Here is a 19,399-nt window from a genome sequence, read left to right as displayed (position 1 = left end):
GGTTCATCACCTATACGGAAGGTTGTTTAAATTGATGTATTAAGGAAAAGCCTATTTGTTGATATAATTTGACAAGTAAACAATAAAGTATAAATTCAGTCTATTGACTGCCTGTAAAGAGTTGGATTCTGTGGTTATGTTTAGCCTCTGGGAATCAAATGTATCTTGTGCATTAAAAAAAAAAGCACCTTTGCAACTCCACTTTTGTAATCCCCGGGAGAGAAACAATACTTCCATTTCTTGCCTGGAGGCTGTTGAGTCAACATGACTCTCCTTTAACATAGTACTTAACATTAACAACACTGATCCAAATACAAAAGACAACGGCCAGAAATAGTATCAACTCTCACTCTTTCATTTCCTTATTTTCTTATCAAAGCTTTCAAACTGATCATCAGGTGAACTTACACATTTGAATGTGCCATCTCAAATCCTGTGTGGTGACCGAGAGATAGATGCGTGCCTTATTCTACTCGTCTCATGACGGACATGCCCAGACCTGAGAGGTCAAGGGACGGCGGGTAACTGGCAGGTAGGATGGAGAGGCAGCTGCATTCTCCTGAAGAGGAAATAAGAGCCACTTGTCTACATCCTCTTTCAGAAGTAACAGTGAAGTCGTAGGTTAAACCTGGACCAACTGCCATTGCGTGTCATCTGACCCGACTTCACAACCCCCCTCCTGACTTTGGTTTAACAACAGTTGAAGACAACTTTTGTGAAATGACTTTCCTATTACGGATGGTAAATCATCTCAATGTTAGTGATGTATAAATCAAACTTAACTGGCGTACAGATTCGGAAAACAGCACGAGAGAAAGATACCATACGGATCACCAAGAGGATCGGGGTGTGGAGATAAATTAAACTGAGTCTATTTAGTGTTGACGTATTTCTATTGTTTAGCGGTAATGTGTGTGGTAACAGTTCCAGACTTGAGTCTGTGTGAATATATATTACATTACATGTCATTTAGCTGATGCTTTTATCCAAAGCGACTTACAATCCTGTTACATACACTGTAGACGCAGCTACAGGGAGCAACTCAGGGTTAAGTGTCTTGCTCAAGGACACATCGACTAGGGCGGGGTTGAACCGCCAACCCCCTGATTGAAAGACGGACCTGCTACCCACTGACCCATAGATTTCACTGACCTTAGATGTGAAGCAATGGGGTCAAACTTAGTTGGAAAGTGAGAGTACTCTGGCACTATCTTGGCCATGTGTAGCACATGTAAATATATCGTGTTATCAGGAACCTTGAAAAAACATTATCCCCGTTTTGAAAAACCTGAATTTGCTACCTGGATTCCTTCGATAGAAACTAGGACAACGAGGCACATAAACAACACGATCAAAGTTTCTGAACTTTCTCTGTCATGTGTGCAGGTGCATCCATGATGAAAGTAATTCAAGAAAACCAAAAACCGTGCACGAAAAGCATAATGATGGTCTACATGTTGAAATAAAGTAAAAGTCTGACACTAGTAAGCAGACAATGAATTGTGTTGTTCTTTTTTCCATTACAGAAGATTATACTGGAGACCAAAGTTGAAAACGCAGCGAGAAATCAAACTGGGTTCATCCTCAATGACCGAGTTCACTTAGTCAGTAGAGAAATTACAGATTTTCTGGATGCTGCAGATTATCGTAAACTTTGATATTATAAATCGTATGCAGTGACATAACCATGTCTCTATGTGGTCCATTTTTCACATCACAAAAAGCATCAGAACCAGGATGAGACTCACAACTATAATACTAGGGTTTCTATTATATTTGAATGCATCAATAAACAGACTCAATGTAATAAACACCACTCAGAGTAGAACATTTTGCAATTCAAAGGGTCAGCAAACTACAGCTTTGAAAATGACAATAAACATCTCTCAAACCAATTTAACAAAAACTGAATAGCATAACTTTCATGACGGTATGTTGTATTTAAGGGCTGTTGTTGCAGATGTGATTAGTTTGGGCCAGGAGTACCTAATTAAGAGCCAACTAGACGGGGGGAAGATTGTTGGACCTTTCTTACAATCAGTCAACACACTATTACATCAAAAGATGCTTCCATCTAGAGTAAAATTCAGAAGTCAGAACAATCTACAAGGGATCCGAAAATGTAGAACACCATATCTCTGAACGACCTGCAAGCTGCTGTTATTGTCCCGTGGATTTCTCTCATCCGTGTGCTCACGAGAACATCTGGATTTAGCTGCAAAAAAAGTTGTGCTACAAGTACGGTAGAAGTTGACCGCGCATGTAGTCTGCGATCATTTTGTTCTTAGACATGAAGAAAACGACCACACGGCTCCCAAATTGCACCTAAAGTGTGTGCTCATCGCACAGGGTAACGTGTTGCACGCGGATCCAGCTCCTCGCAGAGTGCAGCTCCTGACTCAAGTTTGTGCCGCTCGTTCAAAAAAAGCCCAAAAGTTTTTCGCGACAGAGTGAGCCGAGAGACAAGTGCCAAACTCGGTCCGATTCATTAAAAGAACGGTGGAAACATTGCGACCCGCGGAGGAGAGCCGGTTCCGACACTGATAACTTCTCTCGAGTCCCCAACGAGCTCGACATCAACAGAAGTGCGTTCAGACCGCGAGCGTCAGCGCCGCCAACCCGACCGAGCCCCTCGTGAGGGGGGCTAACGCTCGGGCCCACCGCTCAGTGTCCACGTTATTATCATGACTTATTGTGATGCTGCACTTCGTAATTATACACACCGTGTTTACCTCAGGCGTGTGGAGGCGAACAAAAGACAGCAAGCGGGCCTCTCCGGTAATACTCCTGTTGGCTGTGTATCCAAACGGAAATATATCCCCGCTGGAGCGCGGTGACGCGAACGCGACGGGGCTCCGGTGAGGTGGCGACGCTCCTTCTTTCGTGTCTCGGTTTCCAGCAGCAGCAGCACGTCAAAGTGTTCCCCGACGAACAGGAGCTAGCGCGCTAGCCGGAGGAGCTAACTAGCCTCTATAGACCCAAGTTCGTGTAACGTTAGCTGGCTGGTGAAACGCCGCTGACGTTAGCTGCCGTGTCAAAACTGGCTGTTGCTCGACCCGCCGGCTCCGTTGTTTCACTGGGTGACGCAGGAAGACGTCCGACCATTGCAAGGGGATGGGGCGCGCGTTGACCGAGACCAAACAGCGTGTCGGTTGCGAGTGATTTAGCCGCTCACGGGCTCTTCGACAACCGCCAGGTTTGTTCGTCTCCTGACTCTCACCGACTGGAGAGAATGGCTGTCGCGACGTGATGACGCCACGTTTTTGTTTGGTCGTGGGCGCTTGAATGTGATGTAACGGTCTACTCCCTGGGAGACGTCCGTGTGAGGGGGAACGCTCGAGTGGTAAACAATACAATACATTAAAAAGAAAGGAACAATACGGTTAACTTGTTTAGTAAATATAAAGTAAATAAACACACACATGTATGATTATCTTTTTTCAATTCATAATATAAATAATGATGATAATATTAATAACAACTAGAACGGGCACTCGGTAGAGCGCATACCTTCGCATATCACAAGATTGGGCATTGAATTATGAACATTTTGGCATTAGTTGCATACCAATTGGATAAAAATTGACCGCGCTCTGATAAAAAGAAGATTTTGACTTTTTCATGACCTTGACCTTTGACCCGATCGATCCCAAAATCTAAACAAATGGTCCCCGGATAATAACCAATCATCCAACTAAATTTCATGCGATTCGGTTTAATACTTTTTTAGTTATGCGAGTAACACGCATACAAATAAATAAATAAATAAATACACAATCAAAACATAACCTTCCGCATTTTCAATGCGAAGGTAATAACTCTTCAAAAGTATTTGTTTCGGACAAAGAGATTTCTATTAACAGTATAAAAAGAAGAAGAAGAAATCACAACTAAAAATGTTAAACAAATTCCAGGGCAGCTAAATACAAGCACACAGTTAAGACTGGATAAAGTACATGTACCAATAAATCACTCAAAAGCTAAAACAAGTCAAACTTAAAATTGCATAACACAGCTGTATATGTAAACATTAAGGATAGTATAGTTTTCAGACAAAAAGAAACAAAAACAGTGTACGCAGATCAAATACTATCTGGAAGAAGAAGTGCAGCAAATGCTTGATAAGCCTTTGAAATTAACCTGGACTCTTGAACAGCTTGCAGGACTACGCCAGCAGATCTGAGAAGCCTTTATGGACAGTAAGGAGTTAAAAGTTCACTGATGGACATGAATATAAATAAAGCCTGAATAAAAACATTAGTGAGAGTAAACATGTCAAGCAGGATTGTATTATGTGTTTCTCAAGCATTATTGTATATGTAGAATGTATACGTTAATAACCCTTCCAGTTATTATCTTCAGTTAATTAAATCCAAAATAATTTTCAAAAGTATCAGTGTTGTCTAGACCAGCGTTTATATTGACCATATACAATAGCTTAACAAACAAATGTAAATTATCTATTAAGCCACCATAAATTGATTGTAAGCAACGCATATGCATCAGGAGTGAACAAGTCAAATACAAGATTGATACCTTTAATGGTGGATTACTAAAATTGTGCACAAAACCTCACTTTATCTGAAGAAAAGTTGAAAATAAGAAATGTTTTGTATATGGGATCAAAATGTGCATAATTTCAGAAATCACGCTGCTTAAAAACATAGACTTCATTTTTGTTGCGCCACATGTACTCAGGCAAAAAAAAGCCTTACAAATGTATAATGGATTAGAATACTGCTGCTGCTGCTTAGGTTGGCCCTGCTGTGCCAATCATGGTTAGCTTTGGCTCATGGTCATTTTCATGCCCTGTATCTGGATCCTCCAGGGAGAGTCTGAAACCCTGAGATATCACTCAGCACCTAACATGTGATCCTGAGAAGTGTGGAATTGAGACTGGCATCTAGTCAACGAAGACTGACACACAGAGCCTGGGATACAAAGAACGACTGCAATAATCCTCCCTTTGTCACTAAATATTCTCTAGCCGTGTGCTTTTATGGAAATTGCTCTTGAAAGTGGACCTGAACTTAAAGCCTGAGATTTTAATTTTGTCAGTGAAACTAAACACTTAAATACTCGATAATCATGTGTGTTGTCTGTTTGTGTCAGGGACTTTAAAATAGAGATTATATCTCATGTTTCCAAATACAAACTGCAGATAATTTTAAAGAGACCAGAATCGTCATGTTTATTTCATGAAGCTTTGTACGATGTCATGTAAAACGGTTTCTCAGTTTTCCTATCATCCAAACAGTGACCTCTTAAAATAAAGTCATGAAGAGAGTGTTTCATATGTATATGCTGTACATTTACAATAGCATATAAATAGTGTTTAGTGAGCCCCCTCACATTTTTCTTCAGACCCCCTGAGGGTACCCGGCCCCCAGACTGGCAACCAGTGGTCTTAATGCAGTTTTCTAAGAGCTTTTTCCCCTCCAAAAAAAAATACACATAATAATAATAATAAAAATGGTTTAATTGTTATTATTTATTCAGACTTTTGTGAATGTCCAAGTCTAAAACCGCGCTGGTCTCACCATTTAAAATTCCCATTATGTAAAGTGTGTGCCTCACATTCCCAAACTTCCTGGGAAAACAGTACAGAGGGCATGACCCCAGTGTCCTCAGCTTCAGCTCTGGTTGGAGTGTCTTATCAAATGTTTTCCTAATGGTGCAACAGGCAGTCTTTCACAAGAGGCAGAGGAAAGTTTCACACGGTTTAAACTGCTCATCACGACCCGACAAAGGACCAAACTCAAAACTATTGTGAAGAAAGTCCCCTATAATGACACAAACACACTCGCTCGCTCTCGTTCTCTCACACACACGCGCACACACGCGCACTCCCTGGTGTACGCTGTGTTTTCCACTCAAAGATTACCCAAGAATGACGACTGAATGCGATGATTGCGACAGACGGACGGTGCTCTTTAACATCCCAGCTCTTGAAAGCAAACAAACACGGCTGTGAAATGGAACTGATGGGATGTGACATGCAGCCACCGTGCCCGCTGGGCAGAATGTGATTCAGTCTACAAGTAAATTCAGAGCGGCCAGATGATGTCATGAACCTCTGGAGGATTGCATCCCATTTCTGTTCACAGTTAAAGACATGACTTCAATCACAGTTATAAACATACCTTTTGTGACATACACCAACAAATATATATTGTACCTGGTTTGAGACTATGTGCGTATTATTTGACACATATCAGAGGCATTGCTTTATTTGCCTAGAAAACCAGCCAGGCCAGAATCTGGCACAGTGGAAACAATGCTGTTTGAAAGTCACTACAAAACCTTCCCCATGCTGCTGTAGAGCATCTAAAGGTTGTACATTATCTATGTGGTAATATTGTATTCATGAGCTGAGTATTTATGTAATAACATTAACGAGCACTTCTTTATCAGTATTTTCTCAATTAATTGACCAATTGTTTGATTAATAAAAGATGGTGACATACTTAGTTAGAGGACAAAAAAGCATGAACACTGACCCAGAATGAAACACTACAGAACAAATCCTATATAAAAGCATAACATAAGTCAGGAAACCTCAAGAGTAATCAGGATAAACTGTTTTATTTCTCGCTCAGCCAGGTTATCTCACAGCCTCTGGCTTTCAACGGCAATGACTCTGACCCGTTTTAAGTCTGGAACAAACAAAAGACCTCTGTCAAAGATCTCAAGCCACGCATCTTAAAAGGTCAGAAATATACACCGTGAGTAGTCCTAAAAGCAGGTAAACACCCACGTCGTCTTTCAAAATCAAAGGTTAGAAGATTTCCGTCTCCAAGTGATGGCAAAAAGCAGTACTTTTGAGAGAGCTTCTCCAAAGCCACAGAATCAAACGGTTTTCACAGGCAGAGAAGAAGCACGACACACGACTAACTCACTGGAGTGCCTCTTTAAATATCATTAATAACATCATAACATATATTTCTAGGAGCCAGTATGAAGAGGGAATGACAGATGTAATGTGATCACACAGTTCTGATTTAAAAAACCCTGGCAGCTGAGGTCTGTCTGTAGCCTCAATAGTCCTTTTCTTAAGACCAGACGCTGTTGCTACAATCAAGGTGTGAAAAGAGAGAAGAAAGTTAGATGGAGTGCGTTTTTCTAAAATGTGAAATCTACCTCTCTTTTGAGTTGATAAAACCATTACTAAACAATCCTTTGGCTATGACACTCCAAACTGAAATGACCTCCAGACAAAAGGCAGCAGGTTTGAGGTACCTGTGTAAACAGTAACCCAGGACTTCCTCATACGCCTGACTGGATGATTATGAAAATGCCAACATGTAGTCAGCAGCGTCTGAGTAGCCAGACAGCAGTGACAATGCAGACACTGTGAGGTGGGAGACAGAACTTCTGTTTGGAAATATTAATGAGAGAAGGGGGGGTGGAGGAGAGAGAGAGAGAGATAAAGAAAGAGAGACTCATTTCTCATTTATATTCATTGCTTTGCTTTGTCTGCCCTTACCCCTCCAGACCTTCCACTGGTTTGAATCCCGTCACACACACAGAGCTCATCAGTGGATTTATAGCAGTCGGGAGCGGGCACTGTGACCGCAACACATACAGGACAGATGTGAGGCCCTTTAAACCTTCTGTTTTGTGCTTAAAGTAGGTGAAAATGGGAAGCAACTATCATGTGTGCCTGGATGGAATATGCCTTTCATCTTACACATTAAACGACGAGACTGCTCGCAGCTATTTAGTGGTGCTTTGAGGGAAAACGTCAACACGCTAACATGCTCACAATAGCAAGAGTACGATATGGATGTTTAGCAGGTTCTTAATCTCAGCCTGGAAACAATGCTAAATAGCACCACGGAAAGCTCAAGCTTAATTCTGCAGGTATTTGCTTATAACGCAAAGTAATACATTGAGATGGAGATCACCAAACCTTCACATTATACATCTTTTATATAATGTGAATGTGTGTATTTCAGTTATTATGAATCCATCCAATAGCTGTCGAGGCATTTCAATTTAAAACTACAAATATCAACCTTGTGGAGACGCCAGATGAAAAGTCGCAGTGGGGGGTGGGGGGCACCAATGTCAGTAGGATTCATCCTCTGGGGACCATGCATGTCTGTACTAAACTTGATGGCGATCGATCCATTCGTTGTGGAGATATGTGAAAAGCAAAAGCAACGTGTCCATCCACGGAGCCACATTGACATCGTGATTTTATCAAGAGATTTTATTGAATTAAATGTGTTCAAAGCTTCATCAGCAAAACAACAACACAACAAACAGCCTCACATGAAATATTTACAAAAGGCATTCCTTGAAAATAATATCTTTTGGTTTACTGTATTCTCATATTTACAGTGCAAGATAATGCAAAATACTGAATGACACATTGAGAAAGTGGCACTCTCATGTGTCGTGACTGCTTAGATTCAACACTTTTAAGCAGATCCGGAAACACAACAGCATCTGTAGACATAAAGTATTCAGTCAGAGAGTTATTATCTACTGTACGGTGAGATGAAAATCTTATCAGTAGCTGCTTTTTAAAAAACTGCTTTAGCAATGGGTAATAATTTATCAAAAGACTTAGACGTGAGTGCAACTGCTTTCACACTTAAGAGGTTTCATGAAAAACACTTTCTCTGGAAGTCCCAACCAGCTCGGCACAGGCATGCAAAGGAGTGGCCTTCTCTGTCATGCATGCCTGCAATCTTCAGCAGGATATTTCCCCATTAAAACCTGCAGCTGGAGGGAGTCACACAGTGTAATACAACAATGAGGCATTGAGCTGAAGAGAAGCCATCAGCAGAAGCTATGAGCGGTCATATCTGTGGTGACCACAGACTCTTTTTAAAAGCATGAATCTGAAGATCAGGGAAGCACAAGGCTTTTTTAAAAGTTCAATCTAATTACTTCTCACCCGGTTTGATTGATTTTGGCAGAGATTACCGTGCAAACTCTTTTGTTCAGACTACACCTTGGCCCATGAAATACAATACAATAAATCAGTTATTGTCTCTAAATGTAACACTTAAAGTAGATCCGCATTTGAAATCAATGTAATAGCTTGGCTCTCGCGCTTTTGTGGAGCTGTAGCCACATAGTTGAATGCACTTATTCTCAGTAGTTTTGGATTAAAGCGTAATAAATGTAATGTAATGCAATGAAGCTACACATGAAAGGCACATCACTGATCAAAGAGACACTATTTAACAAGTTTAAGTCCAATTGTTGTCCACTGAAGACTTTCAGGGAGAATAACATGTGACAATGTTGTTTTAAGAATTCATTTTGAAAATAATGTTTGCTAGTGTCCTTTAAGTGTTGTGATGTTCTTCCCTGGCAGTCACATTAGTTACTGTGGTCACAGCTGTTTCTGGATTACTGTATAAAAGGTCAGAACATGGTGGACGGTGTGTTCTTGCGCGTCTGGAGAGCGTCCTTTGTTCACCTGCAGAAATCAAAAGAGAAAGAGAGGTGACACTGTAAGAATCAGAGAGGTCGCTGTTAAATAATATCTCAACACGGGTGGCCTGAGGCCATTTATTTCCTGACCTTCGACTTAATTAAAACTATTTTGTTGAATTGGCTTGAAGATTATTTTACAGCCCTGAAAAAGAGGGCAGAGCTGCTGCAGCGTGGAACCACAGCAGCAGCAACTTCCCAGTTACTGTTGTTCTGACCTCTCTTGTGTGGCCTGCTGTGTACAGAGGGCCTCCACATTGAATGAAAGTACCCTCTAACCTTTGCACAGCTTTAGAAATAAAATCCTGAGAAAAAAAGTTGTGTGTAAATGATGTTAGTCAACATCTTTTACGTTGAAGTGGACCTTGACCCCGCCTTCCCAACGCTTCCAGAAAGGAGACTACTTGTGCCACACTTCAATACATACCTGACGTAATGACTAGCAGGTGTTCAAATGCTACTAGTGTGCAGTGACAAAGGGTCACAGTTCATTTTAGATATTCTGAAACCAGCTGGTGCATCACAACAAACACAGGCTGCCAGGAAACAGCAAACGTTTTGGAAACAGCCCAACACCTCTGTTGATCTGTATTATGTTGCATTATGGTGGAAGACAGATAGTATTGTTCTGAGTGTGTTCATAATAAAGAAGCTGGTGTACTCACACCTGCAGGAACGTTGCTCAATAAATAATCGCTCATGCTGTGACACATTGGTACTGACTAGGCATCGACAAAAACAAGTGACCTCTTAAGGTTTACGGAAAAGAAAATATGAACAAAGACTAAAGGTAATAGATACATACGAACTCTATTTCATGCATTTATATTGGTTTGGCTATCTAAGAACAATATTTTAGAGCTGAGAAATTCAAATGCATCAAACATTTTACATTATGACTAAATGTGATAATTTAGGGATACTTTTACAAGTTGAGGATGAGAACATGCTTATTGATCATGATGACATGAAACTGAGTAAAATCTGTATGTCTTCATAAACTAAAGGAGGTGAAAATTTTACTGACCACAAATATATTCATGCGTGTATAGAGTCCTCTGCAGGTTCAACTAGAACAAACAAACAAATGAACATAGAAATTAAATTACTCAAATAGCCTCGCACTTTAAAATATTGTTGACAAAAATGATTTTGGCATAAAGTGACACCAGAAATTAGAGTAGCAGTGACCTCTGCTGGATGAACTCCGCCAACTAATCTTACTGTAAGAAATGGCTCCATTTGACCACTTTTGATCATTTCTTTCTAGCTTTCATCTCAGAGCAGAAAATCAGACACAAAGGATGTTGTGTAGTCGAATTATACAAAAATTATAAAATGGAGAAGATCATAAAAAACAATAACTAGGCTTATGAAAGAGTTACCACCACACATATATCGGGAAACGGAAATACATCAAAACCAATACATTTAAGATAAAAGTTAATAAAATGAACTGTTCATGTCTGAGGTAATTGACATCCAGACATAAACAGTTCATTTTATTAACTTTTGTGCAATCCAACTTCCAGACATGGGTAATAATGAAAATGTATAATATTCCCCTCAGAGTGAATCCAACCTTTTCTGCATAAAACATCACCCGTCTGTTTTTTTCTTTGACAGAGGTTTATACTTAAATGTCTTACATACTATATTTAGAGATACATACCGTCCTTTTTCATCCATTGGTCCATCTCTTCCATTTCTAGCTCCAGCACCGAGGGGACGTCTTCTTCAAACATGGGCCTGGAAGGTACAAAGTGATGGACATCAAATAAGACACCAACAAAATGGTTGAAGTGGCAATCTCGAAGATCATTATAGATTTTCGATCGCCAAAAGAGGCAACACAGTGGTGTGTGAGCCTAATGCCCACTGACGAACATATGGTAATATGGGCAGTTTTACTAATATGGTGTCTGTGGTGACATTCACAGAAAAAAATGCTGTATTACAGTTTTTCTCCATTGCACACATAAAACAAATGCCAAATGGAATTGCGGGCGCAGCCCAAGACTCCACACTGTTAAACTCTGAGCATAATTCCTTTGGTTTGGTTTCACTCAAATATAAATTCTTAATCATCTAGGACTGAAACATTGAGGATCAAACAGGCTTCAACGTTTCTGACACCAGCAAGTTGTTTCGGTTGAACGCTCTGTTGCTACTAGCAACCACTGCTGCAGTTTAACGGACACCATGTTTTCAGATCAGTGACCAAGCCATGGCCGACATCTTATATATACGTATACTTCTTTTTATGACCTAATGTTGATGTTTTTTATTGGTGATAGAGTTTTGGGAATCCCATTTCCTTCTTACTGTACCAATTATATTTTAGAGGCTTCCTTTGGTCTATTTTCATAGAATCTATTGTGTTTAGTTCAAGACAGTTTTTCACAGTTTCACAATTGCTTCCATTACCAACGCACATCTTCAACCTTTATTTGAGGTGCTTTTCGACTCCCTGCATAGCCGTGCACCGAGACACACGGCGAGAGAAGAATGTGTAGTTTGGGGAACTTAACGTATCAAGATATAATGTTTGAGATGTTGTTGATTTCCTAAGTAGTGAAGACAAGTAACCACAAGGTCTGGCTTGTGTTAACCCTCCATTACTTGAACTTAACTCTCACGGTAGTAAGCGCATGCAACCTAAACCTAACCTCTTTTACACAAAGGTCATATTTTTCAAACAGGAAAAGTGTCATCTCTTTCTAAGCATTTAAGTATTTAAGCATTAAGATGGACTACTGAATGTTTCTTTCAAATTAAAATGTTCTGCCGTTGCCAACAGTCTTTCAAATTAGCAGCTGTAAAAAAAAAAGATTAATTCTCAATACTTACATTGGCACCTTCTCTGTACTGGACCCATCCAAATATGGATCCTCTTTCCTCAGCTCTATGAGAAGAGCACACGGCCCAGTCATCTTCATTATGATAAATTGCTATCTTTTACTTAAAAGAGCCAAACATGAAATAAGTCAAGTTTTTATCGAATATAAATAGCAAACACTGATAATAAAAAAATGTTTTAACAATAGTAGGTCAATATAGTGAAACAATAGGACATTTTCTATGCTATTTTTCAAATGCTGAGATAATCTACAATTTGAAGTTATGAATTATATGACAGAGATATCTTCCAATGCTTTTGATGTGATGACAAAAATTAAAACACATTGGCCCCCATGAAAGTGTCCCCTCTCGTGATGGACATACCTTGATTCCTCACTTTTTGGTTCCACCTGCGGTTCATGAAAATACCGCACACTATCATGCCGATGATAATGACCACCAGCACCACAGGGATCAGGATGATGATGGGACTCAAACTCTCCGTACCGCCTTGCTCCTCGCCAGGATCAGTACCATTGCCCTCCACTGGCCACTCGCAGGTGTCTGCAGAAGCAAGGCAACGGCCGTCTGTCTTTAGATCTGTTACTTGTGTCATAAATGTCTGCTGCTGCAGTGTTGTTCTCATTGTGCTGACACTTAATCTAATAATAAAGTGCCTATTTTCGGTACTCCCCCCCCCCTCCCCTTTTGTTGCTTTTATACATGAAATCATGGTCAGTATAATTTGGCTTTATTTTTACAAGAATTTCCAAAAACACAGCTTTTTTTCTTGTCAAAGTGATTTTTTTATTTTTTTAATGTAAGAAGCTTTTTTTGGTGCAAATTCTTGTCAAAAAAGCCACATTATACTAATCATGATTTCATGTATAAAAGCAATTAAAGGGTGAAACAACCAAGGAGGATGAGGGGAGAATATTTTTTTTATAGGGACTGTACAAGTAGATTACATGACATACCATTAAAGAGTACGGTCACTCCTGAGCCACGACCTTCTTGATCGGTACCTTGAACTGAAAGCAACCGCAGAGGAAACATTGGAGGATTTCACTGAAACATGTTTGTGAGTCCTCACATTGTTCTCTTCCCTTCACAACATTGTGCCAAGCGGTGACATGAAATTGCGTTACGTTGTTACATTCTGAACGGCTGAACACTGAATCATTTATTGGATAGCCTCCCTGAGGGTAGATGGAAGACAACACTGTGTAGATTACTTACTGTCCATCGTGAGGGGGTCGTCCGGTAGCGCGGTAGCATCAGAATCAGATGGTTCTGTTTTTACACAGAGAGACAGAGAGAGAGAGAGAGGCATGTGATCTCGATGACAGCAACAGGTAAGTCCCATGAGTTTTGAATAATTATCACACATGGCCAAAAGTACGTAGACATGTGAGCATTATCTGGTTGTTGATGTCTCATTCCAAAACCACAGGCGTCCTTGCACGAATATGCTGTTAGAGCTTCCACTCCTCTCAACAGAAAAAAGAGTTTGCAACAAGTCATAACTTGTAGAAAGCCTTTTCAGTCATTTTGCACAGGCAAGACCAGATAGGTTCAAAAGTGTTGAAGACAGCAAACCCTTATGTTTTGACCAGAATGAGGACACAACTCAGAAGTCTTCATCACAAAACTACCACCTGTGTTTCTATCAGTGTATGTCATAAAAAAAAGATGTATTCCTATCTGTCTCTGATAGAGAAAAGGAAACCACCACTCAGTCCACTGACTATAGCCCCTTCCCAGGATGTGACCTGGGATAGCACACGCAAGGTGAAAAAAGTTTAGATTTCACAATAAAAAATCTTCCAATAGTTTGTGGTTTCTTTTTTACTGAACAAAAGTACATCAGCGTTAATAAGGTATTTTGCCCTGAAGAAAACACCATCTAACTTTTAAAAGTGTCTTGATTTACATCTGTAAATGTCTGATCATCGGCAACAGTGTTTTTTATGCTGCTCTGTCTCAAGATATCGTATCTTATTAAAAGGGAACAATGTTACCACGAGGTCTAGCCCCACAGTGTCCACCTACCTATTGACCACAGAGCGTATTATTATTCTCACCTGATAATAATTCTGCATCATCTGTCTCCGCAACAATGGCTTCCTCTTCGATTGTTTCCGTTCCTGTGTCTGCACCATCATATTCATCTTGGCATATCACTGCAATTCAGCGCGTCTCATTACTTCATGGTACCGTCATTAAAGGAAAACATGTGCAGCGTTTATATTGAAAGTGAAACACAAAGAGAATGAGGACAAGTTACTTCTGTAGGGTTTCTGACAAACTGTCAGTCGGATCACACGGGAACTTGAGATTTCTGTGAACATGTTTTCAAGTCGTTGCTACAAAGACCTAAACTGTTGCAAAATGCACCTTCTGGACAGCACAAGGTGGAGAAATGCAGCATGTTGAGCAATTAGTCAGAGCTTTGTCACAGAGGATGTCACTTTGTTCCTTTTTGCTTTAGGACCAAAGAGGAATGTAAAAGTTCAGTTTTATAAATACTAAGACTACAGCGTGCAGCATATTGTACAAATATAATTCTTCGGCTGATCCTGGTTTTAAAAACTTGACATTGTTTAATTTGAAATACAGGAGGGAATAAGTTGCTACATGTGGCATAGTTTTCACCAAAAGTGCTTTAAACTGTCATTTAACCTTTAAGTACTTTTGGGTCCTCAAGCTGTGCTATTTAATTCATCCTCCCTATCGCACTCACACTCACAAAGTCAGAAACTAAAGTGCAAGAAGAGAAAGCAGAGAGAAGACAGGAAAGCGGAGGTGAGTTAGGAGGGTAAATAAACTAATCTTGGAGTCCTACCTGTTCCAGTCAGAGTGGTCAGCAGCAGCAGGAGCAGGAGCAGAGGGGTCTTCATCCGGGGCCCTCTCATGCTACCAGTCCCAGTAGCAAACATAATGCCATTGTGTGCCCACTTCCTTCTCTAGTGTCACAGCATCACACTTCCTGATCTGACTAAACATGTTAAAAGGACGGAAAAGGAGAAGAAAAAAAAAACTCACTCACACACGAACACACCCTCAGACTCACTCAGATAACTCACTCAGATGTGATGCAATCAACTGTGTGCTTGTCGCCACAAGTCAGACGGCTCCTCAGCTGCAGTACAATCGCATTCCTGCCGGTCCAGTATGCAGCCCTACGGAGCGAGGGGGAAGCTGAACAAACTTTAAGGAAGGGAAGAAAAACTATTTGTGTGTGTGGGCTCAGCACTGGGCCAGCTGGTGGTGTATATCTCTTGAAAGAATTGTGAAGGTGCGGAGCTTCTGCTTCAAATAACTTGGCGTCTGTGAATGTGCTCCATGTTTGTTTGTTTGTTTGTTTGAATGAAAGGCAGGATTATAAATTGCTCTTGTATTGTAAAAAAAAAAAGGGAAAATAACTGGTCTTATATAATAGTCATGCTGTTATGATTCTCTACGGATGAAGACTGTTAGCCTACTTTGAGACGACTACAATTGTGTCTTCATCTCGGAGAAGAAACATGGCGGGAGCACAATGGCGGGGATTTGAGGTTTCTATCAACTGTGACCATTATCAATACAAAACCCCTCGTCTGTAACTGCCTTTGAAAACTGGTTGTCCGTTCTGCCTGAAAAGGATTGATTCTTACATGAGATACATTTCACTAAAGGTTAATTGATCCAGGACATGCTCTGAGAAAAAAATATACTATCCTGTTAAAATAGTAAATAACGTCTAAATCAATATTGGTATTTAGTATGCCAGAAAAAGATTACAGGTGTCCCAAAACATTGGCGGTGGCGCCGGCACAATACCCCGTCTGAGTGATTCTCCTCCCACTCGGGAAAAATTATGAATCCCTCTGTTCATTCAACGACACAAGCTAGACTCGTACAATATTTTAGTGATGTTCATCTCGAATCCTGTGATTATTGACCTTGAGAGATGAATTTAATGTCTTTCAGTGATCGCGGAAAACTGGAAGACACGAAGGCTGCAGTAACTTTTCTTGAGCAATTAAATATATCTCTTGTTCTGCCTGTTTTGTGATATACATGCCTAAAAGGTGCCTAATATTTCTATACTGAAATAATATCGGCATTATAATTATTATAACTATGATGATTTTTTTTAGTTGCCTATTTTTTGGTGCCCCCTCAGGACTTGGTGCCCTACGCACAGCGCATAGTGCGCAATATGGGAGCGGCGGCACTGCCCACAATGCTCTGTGTCGCAGATATATGAGCAAGAGTCAAAGTTCAAGATGTCACGTTATGAGGAAGTAGTGTGTCCCAATTGATTGCATATAACAGTACATACTTTATAACGGCAGCTGCAGTCTCTTCTGGGTCTAAGCCTATCCTCTAGCCCTATGGGCTATCACAAAGGGACTATCACCTGAGAAGCCATGTGGTAGAGGTGTGTGTGAATTCCAGTGACCCTGGGAGCTGAAGGGGGCAATGGCTCTTGGTAGGGTCCCGAGGGAGGGGCCAGACCAAGAGCGGTTTACTTACCCGTATATGAGTGGGCCAGAAAAGAGTAGCAGCACCCGGAACAAGGGGAACTAGAATGGGCACTCGGTAGAGCGCATACCTTCGCATATCACAAGATTGGGCATTGAATTATGAACATTTTGGCATTAGTTGCATGCCAATTGGACAAAAATGTATCGTGCTATGGTAAAAAAAGAGTTTGACCTTTCCATGACCTTGACCTTGACCTTTGACCCGATTGATCCCAAAATCTAATCAAATGGTCCCCGGATAATAACCAATCATCCCACCAAATTGTATGCGATTCAAGAACATTTTGACCTGTTCATGACCTTTGACCTTGACCTTTGACCAGATCGATCCCAAAATCTAATCAACTGGTCCCCGGATAATAAACAATCATCCCACCAAATTTCATGCGATTCGGTTCAATACTTTTTGAGTTCTGCAAAAGATTTTGACCTGTTCATGACCTTTGACCTTTGACCCGATCAATCCCAAAATCTAATCAACTGGTCCCCGGATAATAAACAATCATCCCACCAAATTTCATGCGATTCGGTTCTATACTTTTGATTGAGAGTTATGCGAAAGATTTTTGACCTTCATGACCTTTGACCTTTGACCTTTGACCCGATCGATCCCAAAATTTCATCAACTGGTCCCCGGATAATAAACAATCATCCCACCAAATTTCATGCGATTCGGTTCAATACTTTTTGAGTTTTGCGAATAACACGCATACAAATAAATAAATAAATACACGGCGATCAAAACATAACCTTCCGGCATTTTCAATGCGAAGGTAACCAGGGCTCCCTTCTGGAGCCAGACCTGGGAGGAGAGCTTCGTGGCGTGGGTCTGGTGATACAAGGGGCTCGGTCAGAGAGGCCAAAAAAATAACTCATCATGAAGCCGCCGCCCACCACAGGCAAAGAGGAAGAGGGTCAACCCCTGACATTGTGCAGACTGAATATCATCAAAATTATTGTAAAATCATTCTGAGAGGGACATCGACATGCGTCCCATCGTTTTATAAAAAATCATTTTAGAAATTGACGAGACATTTCTCTAAACATTAATAACATCAAGTACATGTTGGAAACGTCATACTTATACTTGCCCTGTGAGACAAACATTACACACACACACACACAAGCACATGCACGCAAACACACACACACATTTAAATATTTGGCACAATCATTTCTGAGCTCATTGAGTCAGTTCATATTTTATAACTGACCACTTCAAAACCTTTGCCTCCAGCAAAAACCAGAAGTGAATGACGTTTTTCTGAAGAATCTCTTGCTTTATAATTCTCGGCAGTATCAATGGAATCATTAGTCTCCATGGCTGCCGTTGCTCTTTCAAAAAAAAATATATTTATCCAACTGCGTCATACGATCTCAGTGGGGTGTAACTCACTTCAGTGGACACACATCTTGCTTTATTACTGGGAGTTTAATGGTGGCATTTGGGTTGAGAACCTCTTGATTAAAATAAGTCAATGAAACTCACTCCAGCTCCTGCTTACATTAGAAGCATCAATCAGTATTAACATCTAATAATGTAATATATAATAATAGATTTGCCATAGTATTTTATATTTTGATATATATATATATATATATATATTTGTTAAGTACCATTTTATAAAATGTCTGTACTTGTGTTTACGAAGGATTTTCAATACACTAGATGTATTTGTACTATGATTTTTTTTTTTTACATAAAGGTTCTGAATGCTCCAACACTGGACTTCATCGCTCCCCAGAAAGGTTTATTTTTTAAGAATTGTATTTCGTTGATAAAGTGAAAAATACCAGGCGTCTCCGACATTGGAAGTGTTTTTTTCTTCTTCCGTTGGCATTGTGAAGAAATCTGAGATTCACCAATGGCGCACATAGAATTTCCTGTTGAACAAAAAGGTGAAGACAACATTTATTGCGAAAAGCAAATTGACTTTTGAACATCAAATCAATATGTGGTTGTTGAACATCTACATCATACAACCAAAATAGCCACCACTCTCCTTGGAAAGCTTTGCAAAAGATTTGGGAACATGGCTGCATGTATTTTTTCCTATTCAGTCACAATAGCATTCGTGACAGGGAAGTAGGTCAATTATCTTTCAATGCATCCCATCTTGAGGTCAGGGCCTCACAAGTGGGAAATTCCTAAATAGATTTTGCTTATGCACAAGGGATATATTGTCGAATTATAGCACTTTGAAACTTTGAACAACAACCCCCGATTAAAAGTACACAAAAGTATGTGAACGGTACAAGTGTCCACCATAATACCACGAACAAATACAAGTGCTGGGCCCAAAATCAACCAGCTTTCAAAGTTACTTTATTTGTTTTGTTTATTATTATAGCGTGAAGCAAACCAGAGCTTGTTCCTCTGCCTCATATCTGATCTTTTAAAGAAGGAACCAAGCAAAGCCTGAGGTGCTGCAGGAGCCTGACTGGTCCCAACTAGTCTCGCTGCAGCAGCTTGACCTGGACAGATCAGTATCATCGCACCAATACACATATAGAGGGATAATAATGTGTAGGCCTAATTACATCTGTGTTTTACTCATCAGTGTGTAAAACAC

The 19,399-nt window shown here is 40.3% G+C and overlaps 1 protein-coding gene across 1 annotated transcript; it reads right to left on the bottom strand.

Annotated features, from left to right (window-relative positions):
• Nucleotides 1-8,197: 8,197 nt before the first annotated feature.
• Nucleotides 8,198-15,393, bottom strand: tmem154 (transmembrane protein 154). Its single transcript, XM_056409493.1, has 9 exons — nt 15,140-15,393; nt 14,379-14,477; nt 13,534-13,587; nt 13,272-13,325; nt 12,679-12,858; nt 12,304-12,358; nt 11,126-11,202; nt 10,481-10,523; nt 8,198-9,439 (listed from the first exon to the last, which is right to left on the bottom strand). The coding sequence occupies exons 1-8, from the start codon at nt 15,231-15,233 to the stop codon at nt 10,492-10,494; spliced, it is 645 nt and encodes a 214-aa protein (XP_056265468.1). The 5' UTR covers nt 15,234-15,393; the 3' UTR covers nt 8,198-9,439; nt 10,481-10,491.
• Between the last annotated feature and the right edge of the window lie 4,006 nt (nt 15,394-19,399).

This window comes from Pseudoliparis swirei, chromosome 24 (genome assembly GCF_029220125.1).
Source record: "Pseudoliparis swirei isolate HS2019 ecotype Mariana Trench chromosome 24, NWPU_hadal_v1, whole genome shotgun sequence".
Classification (NCBI taxonomy): domain Eukaryota; kingdom Metazoa; phylum Chordata; class Actinopteri; order Perciformes; family Liparidae; genus Pseudoliparis; species Pseudoliparis swirei.
Note: the sequence above shows the minus strand (reverse complement) of the source record. Positions and strands in the feature narration are given on the sequence as shown.

What these genes read in the sequence shown, in the direction of transcription:
- tmem154 (XM_056409493.1), bottom strand. Translation starts at nt 15,233, where the DNA reads ATGTTTGCTACTGGGACTGGTAGCATGAGAGGGCCCCGGATGAAGACC. An exon ending in GACCACTCTGACTGGAACAG is followed by an intron (nt 14,478 to 15,139) that starts GTAGGACTCCAA and finishes GCTGAATTGCAG; the next exon opens with TGATATGCCAAGATGAATAT. An exon ending in CCAAAAAGTGAGGAATCAAG is followed by an intron (nt 12,359 to 12,678) that starts GTATGTCCATCA and finishes CTCTTCTCATAG; the next exon opens with AGCTGAGGAAAGAGGATCCA.